The 18614-nt window shown below is 44.6% G+C and overlaps 1 protein-coding gene across 1 annotated transcript in view; it reads left to right on the plus strand.

Moving 5' to 3' along the window:
- The window catches only part of LOC126412870 (fat-like cadherin-related tumor suppressor homolog), an 894730-nt gene that overhangs the window by 4721 nt on the left and 871395 nt on the right, over positions 1 to 18614 (plus strand). Inside the window, exon 2 of the mRNA XM_050082746.1 lies at positions 12001 to 12388. Coding sequence (XP_049938703.1) covers positions 12001 to 12388 — 388 coding nt within the window. The remainder of the gene's footprint in view (positions 1 to 12000; positions 12389 to 18614) is intronic.

An 18614-nucleotide genomic window follows, 5' to 3' on the forward strand; every position in this document is an offset into this window, starting at 1 on the left:
AGAAAACACGAGAATCGATCGAAACAAGTAATCTCGCCTCCCTGCGAGGGCCCCACGGATACGGATGTCGCTAGCTCATTTGGACAAGTGATCATAATGTTGTATATTTGATACCATGCAATAAAGGCCTCCTCTAGACTTCTCCATTCAGTATAGTCTTCAACTATACGCATCTATATCTACATCTACACTCCACAAGGCAATTACAGTGTATGGTGGAGGGTACTTTGTGTACTGTCGCTTCCCTGTTTTCTTCTTCCAGTCGCGAATGGTTCGTGGGAAGAGCGACTGCTGGTAAGCCTCTGTGTGAACTCTTTGATCTCTTCAATTTTGCGCTTATGGTCTTTTCGCGAGTAACACCTAGGATGATGTAATATATTGGATGACTCTTCTAGGATGGTATATTCGCGGAACTTTTGACAGTAAATCACACACTCATGGAAAGCGCCATCCTTCCATCATCTGTCACTGGAGTCTGCTTAGCATCTCCGTGACGCTTTCGCTCATACTAAATTAACCTGTAACTAAAAATGCTGCTCTTCTTTGGATCTTCACTTTTTTTTTTATCAGTCCTGCCTGAACGAATCCCAGACTGAAGAGCAATTTTCAAGTATTAGTCGAAAGAGGATTCTGAAGCCTACCTGTTTTGTGGGTCTAACACTTTCCCTGAGGATTCTTCTATTGAATCTGTCTGACATTTGCCTTAACTGCAATTAGTTTTTGTGCCCGTTCCACTTCAAATCGCGCCGTACGCATAGTCCTAGCTGTTTTATGGAAATAACTTCTTCCTGTGATTGTTGAAATAGTTCAGATGGCTCTGAGCACTATGGGACTTAACATCTGAGGTCATCAGTCCCCTAGACTGAGAACTACTTCAACCTAACAAACCTAAGGACATCACACACATCCATGCCCGAGGCAGGATTCGAACCTACGAACGTAGCAGCAGCGCGGTTCCGGACGGAAACGCCTACAACCGCTCGGCCACCAGTGATTGTTCTGCAATCGTTAATTGATACAATAATGGGTCTTTATGCCGTTACATTTGTTTCTATTTGCTTCTGTTAATCCCTCCACTAAGCGTCGGCCCTCTGCAGCTCCTCTGGCATTTCGCTACAGTTTTCTGGCTTCTCCTCTTCTGCAATGGCAACATCAGTGAAAAGCCTTATGTAACTTCCGATGATATTTACTAGCTCATTTATATACAGGTTGTCACGGGAGGTCACTATTCAGGATATAACAGGAGGTATCATTCGAAGCAGTAAAGTTTAGTAAACATAGGCTCTAAAATGCATACGTTAAGAGCTCACTTCCTTATCTTCGATACTGTGGAACAAACCTCTTCTACTGCAAGCTCTCTTCTTTCCATTTTTGGGAAGGTGGTGTTATGGAAAAACAAAAAAAAGTTAATTAAACATGAACACTGACTTGTGTACCTTACGGGTTGTGAGCACTTGTTCAGTAGCGAAGAGCCCGTGTTTGCTAGAATTTTTGCTTCGAATGGATGTTCCTGCCATATCGCTAAATATTGACCATTACAAACCGTATGTTGTGAGACGTAATGGTCCAATAACGCTCCATTGGAGCACGCCCGATGTTATTTTTACGTCTCGAGGCAGAGCCCGTTGATAATGCCATGCTGCTCGGGATTAGCCGAGCGGTCTCAGGCGCTGCAGTCATGGACTGTGCGGCTGGTTCGAGTCCTCCCTTGGGCATGGGTGTGTATGTTTGTCCTTAGCAGTTAAGGCCCATAAGATTTCACAAACATTTGAACATTTTTTTTATAATTCCATGCTTCGTTCTGTTTTCTGGAAAATCTTCGAACCAGTCTCTGATATTCCGTATGCTCGCAATTTGTTCATTAGGTGGAAGTGCAGAACTGTATCCACACTGGTCCTACATTGTTTCCTAATGCAATCAACCCACTTCCATCAGACGGTCACTCGATCTTTCCTTAACTCATCAGTCAGACAAAAACTTTGCACTCGAACCAGAGGAAAAGTGCACCAGTAACGATGAATAAATACGCAGGTGAATGAACACATCAATCTAGTTAAGGTTCCGAATGGTATTCGGAAAGGTACCGTAGTGCTGGACGAGCTGGACAGATATAAGAGGCGGTCAAGAAGTTTCAGTTAGAAGGCCGTTACAGTCCGGAATCGACATGCTGATCTGGTAAAATCCGCCAATCAGTCAATCGTCCCCGACGCATCAGATTGAAGATACCTGTTTGGTAAAACACCGTGTCCTACTACATACAGAAGTCCGTAACTGCATGCTGCACATCCTCGTCCGACAGGAATCGTCGACCTTCAAGGCCTTTTTTAGGGGACCGGAGGCATGATAATCACATGGGAAGAGATCAGAACTACAGAGCGGGTGTCCTCGTATCTCCCACTTTTCCGTAATGGATGAGGCTGGCCTCCCAGATCGACCAGCACGATACAAACAACTACTGTTCCATTTAAAAAATTGTTTCTTTTTGCTGTAACTCTTTGGATAATAACACAATAAACTATGTTCATAGCTCAGCAGACAGTGTAACGTTTGTTATGGTGACCTACCGCAATAAATATTTCCGTCGCCAATTACTTCTTAACTTACGAACGGAAACACATTTAGTGAAACACCCTGTATATGCGAGCAACGGGAGGAGCCAGTGGAACATGATGATAGCGTGTTACCTGACCTTTTTTCGGTAGCTTCTCGACGTGTAGTAGCAGGTTATGGATCGATGCTGGAATTCTTACACCATCTGATGGTGTAAGAATTCTTCACATGCCGGGTGTCATACCATGGATTTTATTTCGAGATATTTTGACTCTAATCCGCATTTGATTTTAATCGACATCCCGTTGTTAGTTAATTGTTTTTATGACATGTCCGAAACAACAGACACCACTCATTCTTATAATTTAAAAGATTAAAAACGGGAGAAGCTTCAACAAACTTCAAACTTAAACAGTTCATTCATAATTACAATAAAAATAAACAGCAGCTAATCTGTTGCTTGTAGCTACATAAAATGCCTTCATCTGTAAAATGTAAATTTTCACGGCCGGGAATGACACAATTAACAAAACGCTCCGGGCTATTATGCCGTGGTCTAATACACTCCTGGAAATTGAAATAAGAACACCGTGAATTCATTGTCCCAGGAAGGGGAAACTTTATTGACACATTCCTGGGGTCAGATACATCACATGATCACACTGACAGAACCACAGGCACATAGACACAGGCAACAGAGCATGCACAATGTCGGCACTAGTACAGTGTATATCCACCTTTCGCAGCAATGCAGGCTGCTATTCTCCCATGGAGACGATCGTAGAGATGCTGGATGTAGTCCTGTGGAACGGCTTGCCATGCCATTTCCACCTGGCGCCTCAGTTGGACCAGCGTTCGTGCTGGACGTGCAGACCGCGTGAGACGACGCTTCATCCAGTCCCAAACATGCTCAATGGGGGACAGATCCGGAGATCTTGCTGGCCAGGGTAGTTGACTTACACCTTCTAGAGCACGTTGGGTGGCACGGGATGCATGCGGACGTGCATTGTCCTGTTGGAACAGCAAGTTCCCTTGCCTGTCTAGGAATGGTAGAACGATGGGTTCGATGACGGTTTGGATGTACCGTGCACTATTCAGTGTCCCCTCGACGATCACCAGTGGTGTACGGCCAGTGTAGGAGATCGCTCCCCACACCATGATGCCGGGTTTTGGCCCTGTGTGCCTCGGTCGTATGCAGTCCTGATTGTGGCGCTCACCTGCACGGCGTCAAACACGCATACGACCATCATTGGCACCAAGGCAGAAGCGACTCTCATCGCTGAAGACGACACGTCTCCATTCGTCCCTCCATTCACGCCTGTCGCGACACCACTGGAGGCGGGCTGCACGATGTTGGGGCGTGAGCGGAAGACGGCCTAACGGTGTGCGGGACCGTAGCCCAGCTTCGTGGAGACGGTTGTGAATGGTCCTCGCCGATACCCCAGGAGCAACAGTGTCCCTAATTTGCTGGGAAGTGGCGGTGCGGTCCCCTACGGCACTGCGTAGGCTCCTACGGTCTTGGCGTGCATCTGTGCGTCGCTGCGATCCGGTCCCAGGTCGACGGGCACGTGCACCTTCCGCCGACCACTGGCGACAACATCGATGTACTGTGGAGACCTCACGCCCCACGTGTTGAGCAATTCGGCGGTACGTCCACCCGGCCTCCCGCATGCCCACTATACGCCCTCGCTCAAAGTCCGTCAACTGCACATACGGTTCACGTCCACGCTGTCGCGGCATGCTACCAGTGTTAAAGACTGCGATGGAGCTCCGTATGCCACGGCAAACTGGCTGACACTGACGGCGGCGGTGCACAAATGCTGCGCAGCTAGCGCCATTCGACGGCCAACACCGCCGTTCCTGGTGTGTCCGCTGTGCCGTGCGTGTGATCATTGCTTGTACAGCCCTCTCGCAGTGTCCGGAGCAAGTATGGTGGGTCTGACACACCGGTGTCAATGTGTTCTTTTTTCCATTTCCAGGAGTGTAGATTTGACCTTGAAATCCAGAGTTTCGTCCCCGTCTGCAGAGGACATTTTCAGGGGGGATCGTAGCTTCTTTGAATGTCCGATTCACACCCTGGCTCGCTACTCACTACAGCAAAATTCCACTTCCGCGTGCTTCCGTTCATGGCGTGACGTCACAGGTTTTGAATGCGCGACCGCAACTGGCCGTTGTCGACTACCGTCGTCCGTTGTTGCTGTGACCCCACTGTGAAAGACTGGTACACATCTACTTCAGCACCGGAATCCACATATCATTCAATTTCACGCCATCCTCCTTCGTATTGTAATTCCGGGTGTGTTTTACAATCTCTATCGCCTCTCTGTATAACCTTTCATGGTAACTGCTTGTGGCTGCTAGTATTTGATTCCTATCCAATTGAATGTGGAGGGTCTCCTGGCTGCAAATGACCAAATGTGGGCCGACTGGATTCGTGCATCAAGTAAATCAAACGGCATAGTGATACAGCCGGAGGACATACAAGTGTTAAGTTAGCTTTGATGTGGTATCGCTATTCACTATGTTTCCGCTCAGTGAAGTGTTGCAACAGTTGAATCGGATTTTTCATCCCGATGTCAGAGAACTGTTTAAATATTGCCTCTCAACCACATATTTCAAACAGAGCGACGAGTTCTATGTACAGACGGATGATGTCACTATGTGGAGCCCATTAAGTCCAGTTATAGCGAACTTTGTTATGGAAAAATTCGAGGAGCAGGCGTTGAAAACTTCGAACAAGAAACTAAATATTGGTTCCGGTACGTGGATGATACGTTTGTTTGTTGGCGGCGGGCAGGCAGGAACTGGGTCGTTGTCACAAACATCTCAAGGGGATCAGCCCGAAGATTCAGTTTACCATGGAGGTAGAGGCAGGCAAAAGATTGCATTTTCTTGGTATGCTAGTTTTAAAGGAAGAAGGTGATAGCATTGGCCACACGGTTCACCGAAAACCTACGCACAGACCATTACCTACGCCGGGATTCGAATCACGACCCACAACAAAAGCGACGCATAGTGAAACGACTGGCGGATAGAGCAAGGAAAATCTGCGAACCAAAGTCTCTTGACACAGAATTAAACATCTCAGCAATGCAATGTTCAAGAATTGTTATTCGTTTGCTGAGTAAAAGACCACCACGTAGAAATCATAGCGATGCTCAATCGCCGGTGAAATATTAAGTTTTCCATCCTTTCATTAATTACGTTACTGACAGCATAGGAAAAATCTTGAAAAAGCGGAATACTGCGGTAGTTTGAAAACTCACCCGAAAGATACAAGTTCACCTAAAATCGGCCAAGGATGCTCGCCAACCGCTCGAAAAAGCAGGAACTTACAGAATTCTGTGTAGTTGTGGGGAGGTACTACAAAAAGAACGATCAAAATAGACGACTAGATAAGCACAAGAGCAGTTGCAGAAGAGGGGGGACTGAGACATCAGCTGTTGCAGAATATGCTTTGCAGTCAGGAGGCCACCACATTCATTTCGATAGGATTCAAGTACTGGCAGCTACAAACGGATATCATGAAATGTTATACAGAGAACCCATAGAGATTGTAAAACATCCACGGAATTTCAATAGGAAGGAAGAGGGCGTGAAACTGAGTGACATGTGGATTCCTGAGCCAGGGTGCGAATTAGACATTCAAAGAAGCTACGACCTCCCTTGAAAATGTCCTCCGCAGATGGGGACGAAACATTGGGTTTTAAGGTGGAATCCATTCGACCACGCCGTAATCGGCCGTAACATTTTGTTAATTATGCCGTTATCTGCTTGTAACCCTTGAAAACGAACCAATTAACACGAAAAATAGAGTTATTCAGCTTAGATTCCTACCTTGTAGCGTTGAACATTCGGAATGTTGAAATAATAGTAGTAGTAGTAGTAGTAGTAGTAGTAGTAGTAGTAGTAGTTGTTGTTGTTGTTTGTTGTGGTCTTCAGTCCTGAGTCTGCTTTGATGCAGCTCTCCATGCTACTCTATCCTGTGTAAGCTTCTTCATCTCCCAGTACGTATTGCAGCCTACAACCTTCTGAATCTGCTTAGTGTATTCATCTCTTGGTCTCTCTCTACGATTTTTACCCTCCACGCTGCCCTCCAATACTAAATTGGTGATCCCTTGATGCCTCAGAATATGTCCTACCAACCCTTCTTCTAGTCAAGTTGTGCACAAACTCCTCTTCTCCCCAATCCTATTCAATACCTCCTCATTAGTTGTCTTCTAATCTTCAACATTCTTCTATAGCACCACATTTCGAATGCTTCTATTCTCTTCCCGTCCAAACTATTTATCGTCCATGTTTCACTTCCGTACATGGCTACACTCCATACAAATACTTTCAGAAACGACTTCCTGACACCTAAATCTATACTTGATGTTAACAAATTTCTCTTCTTCAGAAACGCTTTCCTTGCCATTGCCAGTCTACATTTTATATCCTCTCTACTTCGACCATCATCAGTTATTTGGCTCCCCAAATAGCAAAACTCCTTTACTACTTTAAGGGTCTCATTTCCTAATCTAATTCCTTCAGCATCACCCCACTTAATTTGACTACATTCCATTATCCTTGTTTTGCTTTTGTTGATGTTCATCTTATATCCTCCTTTCAAGACACTGTCCATTCCATTCAACTGCTCTTTCAAGTCCTTTGCTGTCTCTGACAGAATTACAATGTCATCGGCGAACCTCAAAGTTTTTATTTCTTCTCCAAGGATTTTAATACCTACCCCGAACTTTTCTTTTGTTTCCTTTACTGCTTGCTCAATATACAGATTGAATAACATCGGGGAGAGGCTACAACCCTGTCTCACTCCCTTCCCAACCACTGCTTCCCTTTCATATCCCTCGACTCTTATAACTGCCATCTCGTTTCTGTACAAATTGTAAATAGCCTTTCGCTCCCTGTATTTTACCCCTGCCACCTTCAGAATTATAGAAATAGTAATGGTGGAGATTTTATAATAGTGAGCTACTTATCACTCGTCAATAAAAGCAGCGACCGATGACTAGGATAAGTTTCCTTTTCTTTGCCTATATAATTTAATATTTTAATTGTATGTATTATGAAACTGAAGGGGTCAAAATTGTTCCGTCTTCGTTAAATTTCTACCTTTGTTACAGGAAATAATAGGAATAAAAAACCGAAACGGTAATTTCAGAAACTGGTTACTTTGGGCGGTATTGATAGTCGGGTTAAACTGGCGTTGGAAAACCGGTTGTTTCAGCGATAACCACCATCCATACCCGTTCCTGAGTAAAAGTGGTCTTAGCAGGTGGACAGACATAGTCAGTCAGACAGACGGACAACAAAGTCATACTCTAAAAGGTGTTGCGCTTGTTCCGACTGAAGTACCGGTACGGAATCTTAAGAACTGCTTTGCATAACCGGCGTATCTGATATCCAGTAATATAGACTGATTTATTAAGTTACGAATAGGAATTTAGAAATTTCATACAGGCATAGCTGGTGTGTTACGCTTGGAAAAGAGGGCATGTAAGAAAAAATAGATTACGTTAGGAGTGATTATACAGGATGTTTCCGTGAGAACATATCAAAATATAACAGGATGTAGAGAATGCTCCATTAAACAATTTGAGGTAAGGAACCTGGAACCGGAGAAGCCAGCTTAAGGACTTATAGAAGTAAACTTGTTTACCGCTTTGTTTAGCATTACTGTTTTCAATCTTATTCAAAACTGACATGCATACAAGTTTACATGTACTGTGCTGTTGATTTACTTGTACATTCTTTATTTCCTGCAAGGAAACAAGGAGGACGAGCCTGATCACTAGGAAATCACGATGCAGGTTTTGTCTACTTTACTTGTCCATAAAGGGAGGTCGTATTCCATGGCCTGCGATGTCACCTGAACCTGGGGAGGTGTAAAGTCACTTGTGTATAAGACCTCAGAGGATACGGAGACCACAGTCTCTGGCATGTTGTACATATAACGTGGTCGAATATTTTATCTTGTGACTCCTGTTACAATTTTATATTGACAATAGCTTCTACCTGTGAGCATTTCCTAACGAGAATTCATTCTGAAGTACGATAAATGTAATTTGAAGCCATGGCTTGGGATAATTCTTGTTTTGTCAGTTTTATATGTGACGAGCGCCTCTAGGCTCCAGCTAATCTAATGTGTCATCATGTGATGTAACAAGGCCCACTCCTTCCGAAGAAGATATTTTTAGAAATATCGAAATCTAGGGCAAGGGCTAATAAACCTTTGTTTTGCAACTGGTTGGCTGATTTTTTTCAACCTCTTCAGATTTACACACTTGTTGTTTCGCAGCCATGTTTAAGATTTTGATTTCTCATTACCTCCTTAAGCTGGCTTCTCCGACCCCAGGTTCACTCACTCACTCACTTGTCATACCGGACTCGAGAGTACATTACCGCAGCAACGCATTTTCGACATCTCTCCCTGTCTTGGGCTGTTTCCTTCCATTCACCTTCAATACCTAAGCTCCTCAAATCAGCCTTCATATTGTCCTCCCATCTACGCCTCGGTCTCTTCACAGAACGTTTTCTCTCTAAGTGCCCTACCAGTACTCTGCGCGCTGCCCTGCCCTCATCCATTCGAGCTACGTGACCCGCCCATTGCAGCCTACGTGATTTAATAATACTGATTATGTCAGGGCTTGAATAGAGTTCGTGAACCTCTTCGTTACGCGGTTTTCGCCACTCTCCGCTAATGTCTTCCCTTTTTGCGCCGAAAATTTTCCTCAACATTTTGTGTTGAAATACTCGAAACGGCTTCTCATTTTGCACAGTGAGAGACCAAGTCTCATACCCATACAGCATAACTGGTAGAATAACAGTTTTCTAATCTTTAAATTCCTAGCCGGCCGGAGTGGCCGTGCGGTTCTAGGCGCTACAGTCTGGAACCGACCGACCGCTACGGTCGCAGGTTCGAATCCTGCCTCTGGCATGGATGTGTGTGATGTGCTTAGGTTAGTTAGGTTTAAGTAGTTCTAAGTTCTAGGGGACTGATGACCACAGATGTTAAGTCCCATAGTGCTCAGAGCCATTTGAACAGGACCTCCAACACGCGGTCGTGCATTATCCGTGATGAAAGTAATCTGTTCAGTGAGAAGTAGCACGCATTTTCCGCCCGTAATCTCTTCTTCAGTTCGGATTCAATCTCATTTCTCGAAGTGATCTCCACGCCTAGATACTTAAATGTGTTCACTTTTTCAATCTGCATGTGTCCAACTCTTAACATTTCCTGATCTACTGCTGTTGCATTCTAGTAGTAACCAGGTATTTAGTTTTGTCGTCACTTATCCTTAGACCTACATCTTCACTAGCCTTGATTAACGCATTCGCATTTGCTGTTAACAGATTCTTTCCTATCGCTAATGATGGTTAGATCATCTGCATACCCTAATATCTTAATATTTCCATTTAACTCCACACCCTCTGAATTATCTGCTGCCATTCGTACAATATATTCTAAATTAAAAAGTAGCGGATACAGGGCATCTCCTGCTTAAGTCCGTTCTTTATTACAAATTCTTCTGATTCCAATTTCCTCACGCGTACTCTACCTTTTGTCTTTTTCAAACTCGCTTCTTTAAGTCTAACATACTTCTTCGGTATTCCAAGTTCCAAAAGAATTCTATAGAGTTTTAATTGCAATACTGAATCATATTCTTTCGCAAAATCTATGAAAAGATTATGAACTGGTTTATTGTATTCCCATTTCTTTTCCAAAATTTAACGCAATGTTAATATTTGGTATATATTTAATCTGTTCCTCCGAAAGCCATCTTGGTAATCCCCCACAATTTCATCTGCATTTGGTGTAAGCCTGCTTAGCAGAATATTAGAGAAAATTTTGGAACATACTGGTAATAGCGATATCCCTTTATAATTACTACAATCCATTTTGTCGCCCTTCCTAAAAATTGCGATCAGAATCGACTCTTGCCACTCTTCAGGTATTATCTCTGAGTTACATACTTTAGTTATCACTTTGTGAACTACTTCCACCATTTTCTGTCCCCCATTTTTAACTAATTCTGCAGTTATGCAATCTGATCCTGGTTCTTATGGTTTTTCAATTTTTTGATTGCATCTCTTAGCCAGCCGGGGTGACCTAGCGGTTCTAGGCGCTACAGTCTGGAACCGCGCGACCGCTACAGTCGCAAGTTCGAATCCTGCCTCGGGCATTGATGTGTGTGATGTCCTTAGGTTAGTTTGGTTTAAGTAGTTGTAAGTTCTAAGGGACTGATGATCTCAGATGTTGAGTCTCATAGTGCTCAGAGCCATTAACCATTTTGATTGCATCTCTTACTTTCTTTAACGTTGGCTCAGGTGTCTGGGGTTCTGCTGTATGTATTTCGTACGCCTGCTCATTTCCTGCTTCCTGGTGTACATGTAATAGATGCTCAAAATACGCCCTCCATTTACTTAATATAGCACTGGGGGCTGTCAGTATTCCCCCGGCATCCCCTCCAAGTGCATTTGTCCTAGCCTTGAACTCCTTCCTATACCCATTTATGTCTAGGTAAAGTTCGCAAATTTTTTTTGTTTTTCTGTTTGTTTCCGTTTTTCCAATTTGATTGTTCAAATAATCCCTCTTCTTTGCCGGTAGCCTACGACCAACTTCCCTTCTCATGTTCAAAAACTCCTCTCGTTTTCTGTCTCTCATTTTATCGCAATCTAATCGCGCTTTCCTCCTTTCCTTTTCTCCTTTCCTCTACCCAGGTTCGCTGTCTCAAATTGTTGTGTTGAGTATTCAAAGTGCATTTGTCCTAGCCTTGAACCCCTTCCTATACCCATTTATGTCTAGGTAAAGTTCCCTAATTTTTTTGTTTTTCTGTTTGCTTCCATTTTTTCAATTTGATTGTTCAAATAATCCCTCTTCTTTGCCCGTAGCCTACGACCAACTTCCCTTCTCATGTTCAAAAACTACTCTCGTTTTGTCTTCCATTCTATCGCAATCTAATGGCGCTTTTCTCCTTTCCTTTTCTCCTTTCCTCTACTCAGGTTCGCTGTCTCAAATTGTTGTGTGGAGTAGCCAAAGTGCATTTGTCCTAGCCTTGAACCGCTTCGTATACCCATTTATGTCTAGGTAAAGTTCCCTAATTTTTTTGTTTTTCTGTTTGCTTCCATTTTTTCAATTTGATTGTTCAAATAATCCCTCTTTGCCCGTAGCCTACGACCAACTTCCCTTCTCAAGTACAAGAACTCCTCTCGTTTTCTGTCTCCCATTCTACGCTAATCTAATCGCGCTTTTCTCCTTTCCTTTTCTCCTTTCCTCCACCCAGGTTCGCTGTCTCAAATTGTTATGTGGAGTATCCTGTAAGTCCTGTTAAATTTTTGCACGGTCTTATGGTAACACTTTGCACAGCAAGTGGAGCTACGCTACTTGCCACATCTGACACTGTCCTCGCGCCCGTCCGGGAGCTAATGGATGACGCGGCGGCGGCTGCGCAGGTGCAGTACTCGCTGGTGGGCGGCGCGGGAGACGGCGACGAGGCGTTCAGCGTGGACCGGCTGTCCGGGGCGGTGCGCACGGCGGCGCCGCTCGACTTCGAGGAGCGGCAGGTGCACACGCTGGTGGTGCGCGCTCGCGACCGCGGCGCGCCGCCGCTCTCCTCCTCCGCCACGGTCGTCGTCGAGGTGGTCGACGTCAACGAGAACGTGCACGCGCCGCAGTTCGGGGAGTTCGTGTGGGCCGCAGCCGTGCTGGAGAACCAGCCGGCCGGCACGCTGGTGACCACGGTGCGTGCGACGGACGCGGACCCGCGCGGCGACGACTCCAGGGTCTCCTACTCCATCCGCGGCGGAGACGGCGTCGGGCTCTTCACCGTCGACGACGAAGGTAGGCCGCTACCTGCAAACAGCCGCTGTCGATTCACACATCAGCCTGACGTGACGGTGTTATACAGGGTGAAAAGTATTTAAACCGACATCAAAACAAATTTCCCTAATGTCTTTTTTTCCTATAAGGATTACTTAAATCGGTGGAGGCCGTATTACGCTCTTCAGTTGTAGGCAACTGCTGTTCACTAGTGTAGTAGTGCATTGTCTCTGTTTACTAATGCAGCGATACACCTGGAGTGAGTACACTGATATGGTTGGTGCGTACTACGTTGCTCACCACAACGGACGAGCTGCACAGCGGGTTTTTCAACAACAATATCCTAATCGCCGTATCCCGCATCATACGACCTTTGCTGCTGTGTACCAACGTCTGCGTGAGACCGGGTCAGCGACGCCGTCACACGGTAAGAACGCTGCAATTGAGTAAGCTGTCTTGCAGCATATGGAGCGGGATCCTTCAATCAGCACTCGTGCAATTGCACGTAAAGCCCGTCTCACACGGAGCAAGATTCGCTGTAAGTTTCCTTGCTGGCACGCGCGGCGGCTACCTTGCGGGCTCCGTCGTCTGCTAGCGGGCTACCTTGCTGGGAACCTTGTAAGATTTCCAGGATAGGTCCGGTGCTATTCTTCTTGCAAGGTTCCCTGCGTGCTACCTGCGTTGGCTAATCATGAGGCGTTTTGTTTGTGACGTCAGACGCAGAAAGCTTGGGTGGGAAGCCTTTGTTGATAGTCGCTTTTCTGCTGTTGTGAGGTGCGGTAGGAAGTTCTTATAATTATTAAATAATGGCACCGCAGTGGTCCAAGGAAGCGATTGAAGCATTTATACGTACTTATAGGGAAGAACAGTGTCTGTACGTCGTGAAAAGCGTAAACTATTATTACAAGCACTTGCGTGCAGAGGCACTCGAAAGACTTGCAAATACCAATACATCCATTCGTATAAAATTGGTAAAGGATGTACGATCTTCTATCCTATAAAATAAAGTCGTATATAACAGTCATAACTGGTATATTTATAAAATCAAACCGTAATTAAATGGTGATACTTTTCAAACAAAAGTAGGTGTAATGCGAATTAACCTCAACTCTTCATGAAGCATGGAGAGCACACCTTTTCCAGCGTTTCTCCTCTTAATCCAGTTTTTCGTCCAATCTTTCTTTCTTCTTCTCTCATTAGCATGCATTTCTGCATCGTTTAGCACCAAAATAGCTAATAATGCCAGTTTGCTCTGAACATCTGTATCTGAAGCAGCCATCTTCGTTCGATACAACATGCAGCCGATCACAACACAACTAGCTGCCGATCTTGCACCGTGGGAGAGCTTCGGCATAGAATATAGCCGGCTCCTTTCCCTGCAAGCCGGCAGGCATGCACGCCATCTCGCAAACTTGCGGCGAACCTTGCTCCGTGTAAGACGGGCTTAACATGGGAACGAATCAGACGAATGTAAGAACAGTCCTTCGAGAGCAGTTGTTACTTCCATTTCACTTAAAGCGTGTCCACAACCTGGAACCAGTTGATTATCCACCCAGAGCACCGCTTTCGCAGCGGTTCCTGGAACAATGTGAAATGTATCCTACATTTCCCTCCTCTGTGTTGCTTATCGGTGAAGCAACGTTCGGGCATGATGGAGTCATCAACATGCACAATTCGCATGTTTGGAGTGAGTATAACCCACATCCCACAGTTACTAGCACTCATCAAATGCGATTCTTCGTTAATGTGTGGGTCGGTGTTGTTGGGGACTGTTTAATTGGGCCGTATCTGCTACCTAGGCCATTAAATGGCAGGCGCTATTGCAATTTTCTCACCAGAGCATTGCCAGAATTGCTGGAAGACGTCCCGCTCCCTACAAGACATCGCATGTGGATCCAACATGCACATTTCAGTCGTCGTGTGCATCGATTCCCCGACCGACGGTTCCCAGAATAGTGGACTGGCAGAGGTGGTTCTGTACCACGGTCTGCTCGATCCCCAGATATGTCCCCTCTGGACTTTTTTGCGTGGGGAGAGATGCGCGACCTTGTTTGCGCAACTCCTGTTGCATCAGAAGAGGATCTGGTTGCCCGGATAGTAGCAGCAGCAGGAACAATTCAGGATACTCCTGGGGTTTCTGCCCGTGTCAGACAGAATATGATCCGACGGTGTAACCTTTGTTTACGTGTCAATAGAGGCATTTTTGAAAATCTACTGTAATTGAAATTGGGTTGCGTTAATATGTTGTCTCTTGGTCATAAAAAATGGAGAAGTGTTTGTTGGTTTAATTAATTTTCAGCCAGAGAAATCTTCCTCTACCGGTTTAAATACTCCTCATAGGAAAGAATGACATTAGGGAAAAATATTTGTTTTGATGTTCCCTACAACCTTCCAGAGTTTATCGGTTTAAATATTTTTCACCCTGTATACCGAGGTGACTAAAATCATGGGATAGCGATATGCACAATACAGATCTACATCTACGTCTACATGGATACTCTGCAAATCACATTTAAGTGCCTGGTAGAGGGTTCGTCGAACGACCTTCACAATTCTCTATTATTCCAATGTCGTATAGCGCGCGGAAAGGATGAACACCTATATCTTTCCGTACGAGCTCTGATTTCCCTTATTTTATCGTGGTGATGGTTCCGCCCTATGTAGGTCGGTGTCAACAAAATATTTTCCCATTCGGAGGAGAAAGTAGGTGATTGGAATTTCGTGAGAAGATTCCGTCGCAACGAAAAACGCTTTTCTTTTAATGATTTCCAGCCCAAATCCTGTATCATTTCTGTGACACTCTCTGTCATATTTCGCGATAATACAAAACGTGCTGCCTTTCTTTGAACTTTTTCGATGTACTCCGTCAGTCCTATCTAGTAAGGATCCCACACTGCGCAGCAGTATTCTAAAAGAGTGCGGACAAGTGTAGTGTGGGCAGTCTCCTTAGTGGGTTTGTTACATTTTCTAAGTGTCCTGCCAATAATACGTAGTCTTTGGTTAGCCTTCCCCACAACATCTTCTATGTGTTCCTTCCAAATTCAGTTGTTCGCAATTGTAATACCTAGGTATTTAGTTGAATTTACGGCTTTTTGATTAGACTGATTTATCGTGTAACCGAAGTTTAACGAGTTCCTTTTTGCACTCATGTGGATGAGCACACACTTTTCTTTATTTAGGGTCAACTGCCACTTTTCGCACCATTCAGATGATGATGATGATGATGATGATGATGATGATGATGAGGTCCCATACTCATTGACAGAGCGTAGGGGACGATGCGGGACACCCGCACCGCTTTACTAGGCAAAGTCCTAGTGGAGGTGGTTTGCCTCTGCCTTCCTCCGACCGTAGTGGGGATCAATGATGATGACGACACAACACGCAGTCATCTGACCCCGCCGGGAATCGATCCCGTGCTCGGGAAGGGAGAACGCTACCGCGAGACCACGAGCTGCAGACACCATTCAGATATCTTTTCTAAATCGTTTTGCTGTTTGTTTTGATCTTTTGATGACTTTATTAGTCGATAAACGACAGCGACATCTGCAAATAATAGAAGACTTCTGCTCAGATTGTCTCCCAGATCGTTTATATAGATAAGGAACAGCAAAGGGCCTATAACACTACAGTGGGGAACGCCAGAGATCACTTCTGTTTTACACGATGACTTTCCTTTAACTACTACGAACTGTGACATCTCTGACAGGAAATCACAAATCCGGTGACTTAACTGAGACGATATTCCATAAGCACGCAATTTCACTACGAGCAGTTTGTGTAGTACAGTGTCAAAAGCCTTTCGGAAATCCAGAAATACGGAATCGATCTGAAATCCCTTGTCAATAGCACTCAACACTTCATATGAGTGAAGAGCTAGTTGTGTTTCACAGGAACGATGTTTTCTAAACCCATGGTGACTGCGTGTCAATAGATGGTTTTCTTCGATGTAATTCATAACGTTCGAACATAATATATGTTCCAAAATCCTGCTGCATATCGACTTTAACGATATGGTCCTGTAATTTAGTGGATTACTACTACTACCTTTCTTAAATATTGGTGTGACCTGTGCAACTATCCAGTCTTTTGGTACGGATCTTTCGTCGAGCGAACGGTTGTATATGATTGTTAAGTATGGAACTAATGCATCAGCATACTCCGAAAGGAACCTAATTGGTATACAGTCTGGCCCAGAAGATTTGCTTTTATTAAGTGATTTAAGATGGTGGTAGTATCACGTACACAAGGTGTACAAGGCAATGCATTGGTGGAGTTTCTGTTTGTACTAGATGGTTGATGTGAAAAGATTTCCGACGTGACTAAGGTCGCACGACGGTAATTAACTTTGAATGTGCAATGTTAGTTGGAACTAGACGCATGGAACATTCTATTTCGGAAATCGTTAGCGCAGTCAATATTCTGAGATCCACAGTCTCAATAGTGTGCCGAGAATACAAAATTTCGGGCATTACATCACACCATGGACAATGGAGTGGCCGACGGCCTTCACTTAACGACCGAGAGCAGCGGCGTTCGCTTAAGCTGTCGGCACACGGACCGTGCTGTCGAGCGTTAACGTCGAGCGTCCCAAGTTCAACGTGCTGCTGAACGCTCAGGAACGATGCGATTTGTGCATACGGTACGTGGGCCCCAACGTGGTATACGCGATCGCAACACACTCCAGCGGCAGTTAGGGATGTTTCTAGTTTGTAAATCACACTGTTTACTCAACTGGCGCGCGTAAAATTCCCACGGTAGCTATATTAAAACGTACCTTTCCTCCATCGTCCACGAAAAGGAAAGCACCATGTCCAATCAGTAAGGACACAGGCTTAAAAGTTCCATTACAAACAGTGCGGTACAAATTTGGAATACTTCTCCGCATAAAATAAACATTATTTCATCATTCCCACATTTTAGTAAAACCCCAAGGTCAGTCTTACTCGATCACTGTGCCTACCCGGTAGCAGAATCTTTGCAACATGTGAATTACGAAGTATAATAGGAAAAGGAGAAAATATTTTTATGCAAGTAGCGCAAGCTGTCCTGTAGATTAAGCCAATCGAACAAAGTCACCCCTCAAAAAAGGTGAACTTTTATTTACATAACATCAAATATCATAGTATATCCATATATTAAACTAATAATAAAGTATCAGAGCCTAATAAAAATGCAAATGTTAGGAAAAAATTTGGATGGGTCAGGACGCGAACCACCGCCCCAACAAACAACTCAGTACAAAAGAGTGACGCTATTCAGTACGCTAAACACGAAAAGCACTCTCTTGGTATCTAATCATATTATCTTATCCTTCCTGAAAACCTTAATCGTAGCTTTGTTACTAATTGAAATTTAATTATAACGAATTGTACCAAGAACAATGCGTTTTGGGTGGATCGTCAAGGTGTCGCTGCCTTCAGATAGTCTACCCTCACAAAACGCAATTTACAATAATTCTTTTGCCACGAATATGATGTTTCTCAATATTTTATTGGAACGAATCACACAGTTAGCAACGGGTTTTCCAGTGATTCTCAGTTTGTTGGTGCTCAGAAACGGCATACATACATATAGGCTTGAAATGAATGCCAATTGGGCGCCTCACAATTCTGTACTGAAGGGAGACGGCGTGCGTGTGACCTAGGTGGTGTTGTGCCACCTCATTGGTCAACGCTCCCACGCACACTCAGAGTATCTGACATGCCAGATATTGCTCTGCACGTTCGGGAAGATTCCCGAACGTGCTATTCCACGCTATGACATCAGAAACTCGGCACGCTCAACGCTCAGATGCACGGTCCGTGTGCCGACGGCTTTAGAGTTGTCAGTGCTAACAGACAAGCAACATTCATCTACAGCTAATCTACATCTACATGGTTACTCTGCAATTCACACTTAGGTGCCTGGCAGAGGGTTCATCGAAACATTTTCATACTACTTCTCTATCATTCCACTCTCGAATGGCGCGTGGGACAAAGGAATACCTAATTGTTTCCGTTGGAGCTCTGATTTCTCTTATTTTATTATGATGATCATTTCTCTCTACGTAGGTGGGTGTCAACAAAATATTTTCGCATTCGGAAGAGAAAGTTGGCGACTGAAATTTCGTAAACAGATCTCGCCGCAAAGAAAAGCGCCTTTGTTTCAGTGACTGCCATCCCAACTAACGTATCATATCAGTGACACTCTCACCCCTATTGCGCGATAACACGAAACGAGCACCCCTTCTTTGCACTTTTTCGAC

The sequence above is a fragment of the Schistocerca serialis genome, chromosome 7, assembly GCF_023864345.2.
Source record: "Schistocerca serialis cubense isolate TAMUIC-IGC-003099 chromosome 7, iqSchSeri2.2, whole genome shotgun sequence".
Taxonomy (NCBI): Eukaryota; Metazoa; Arthropoda; class Insecta; order Orthoptera; family Acrididae; genus Schistocerca; species Schistocerca serialis.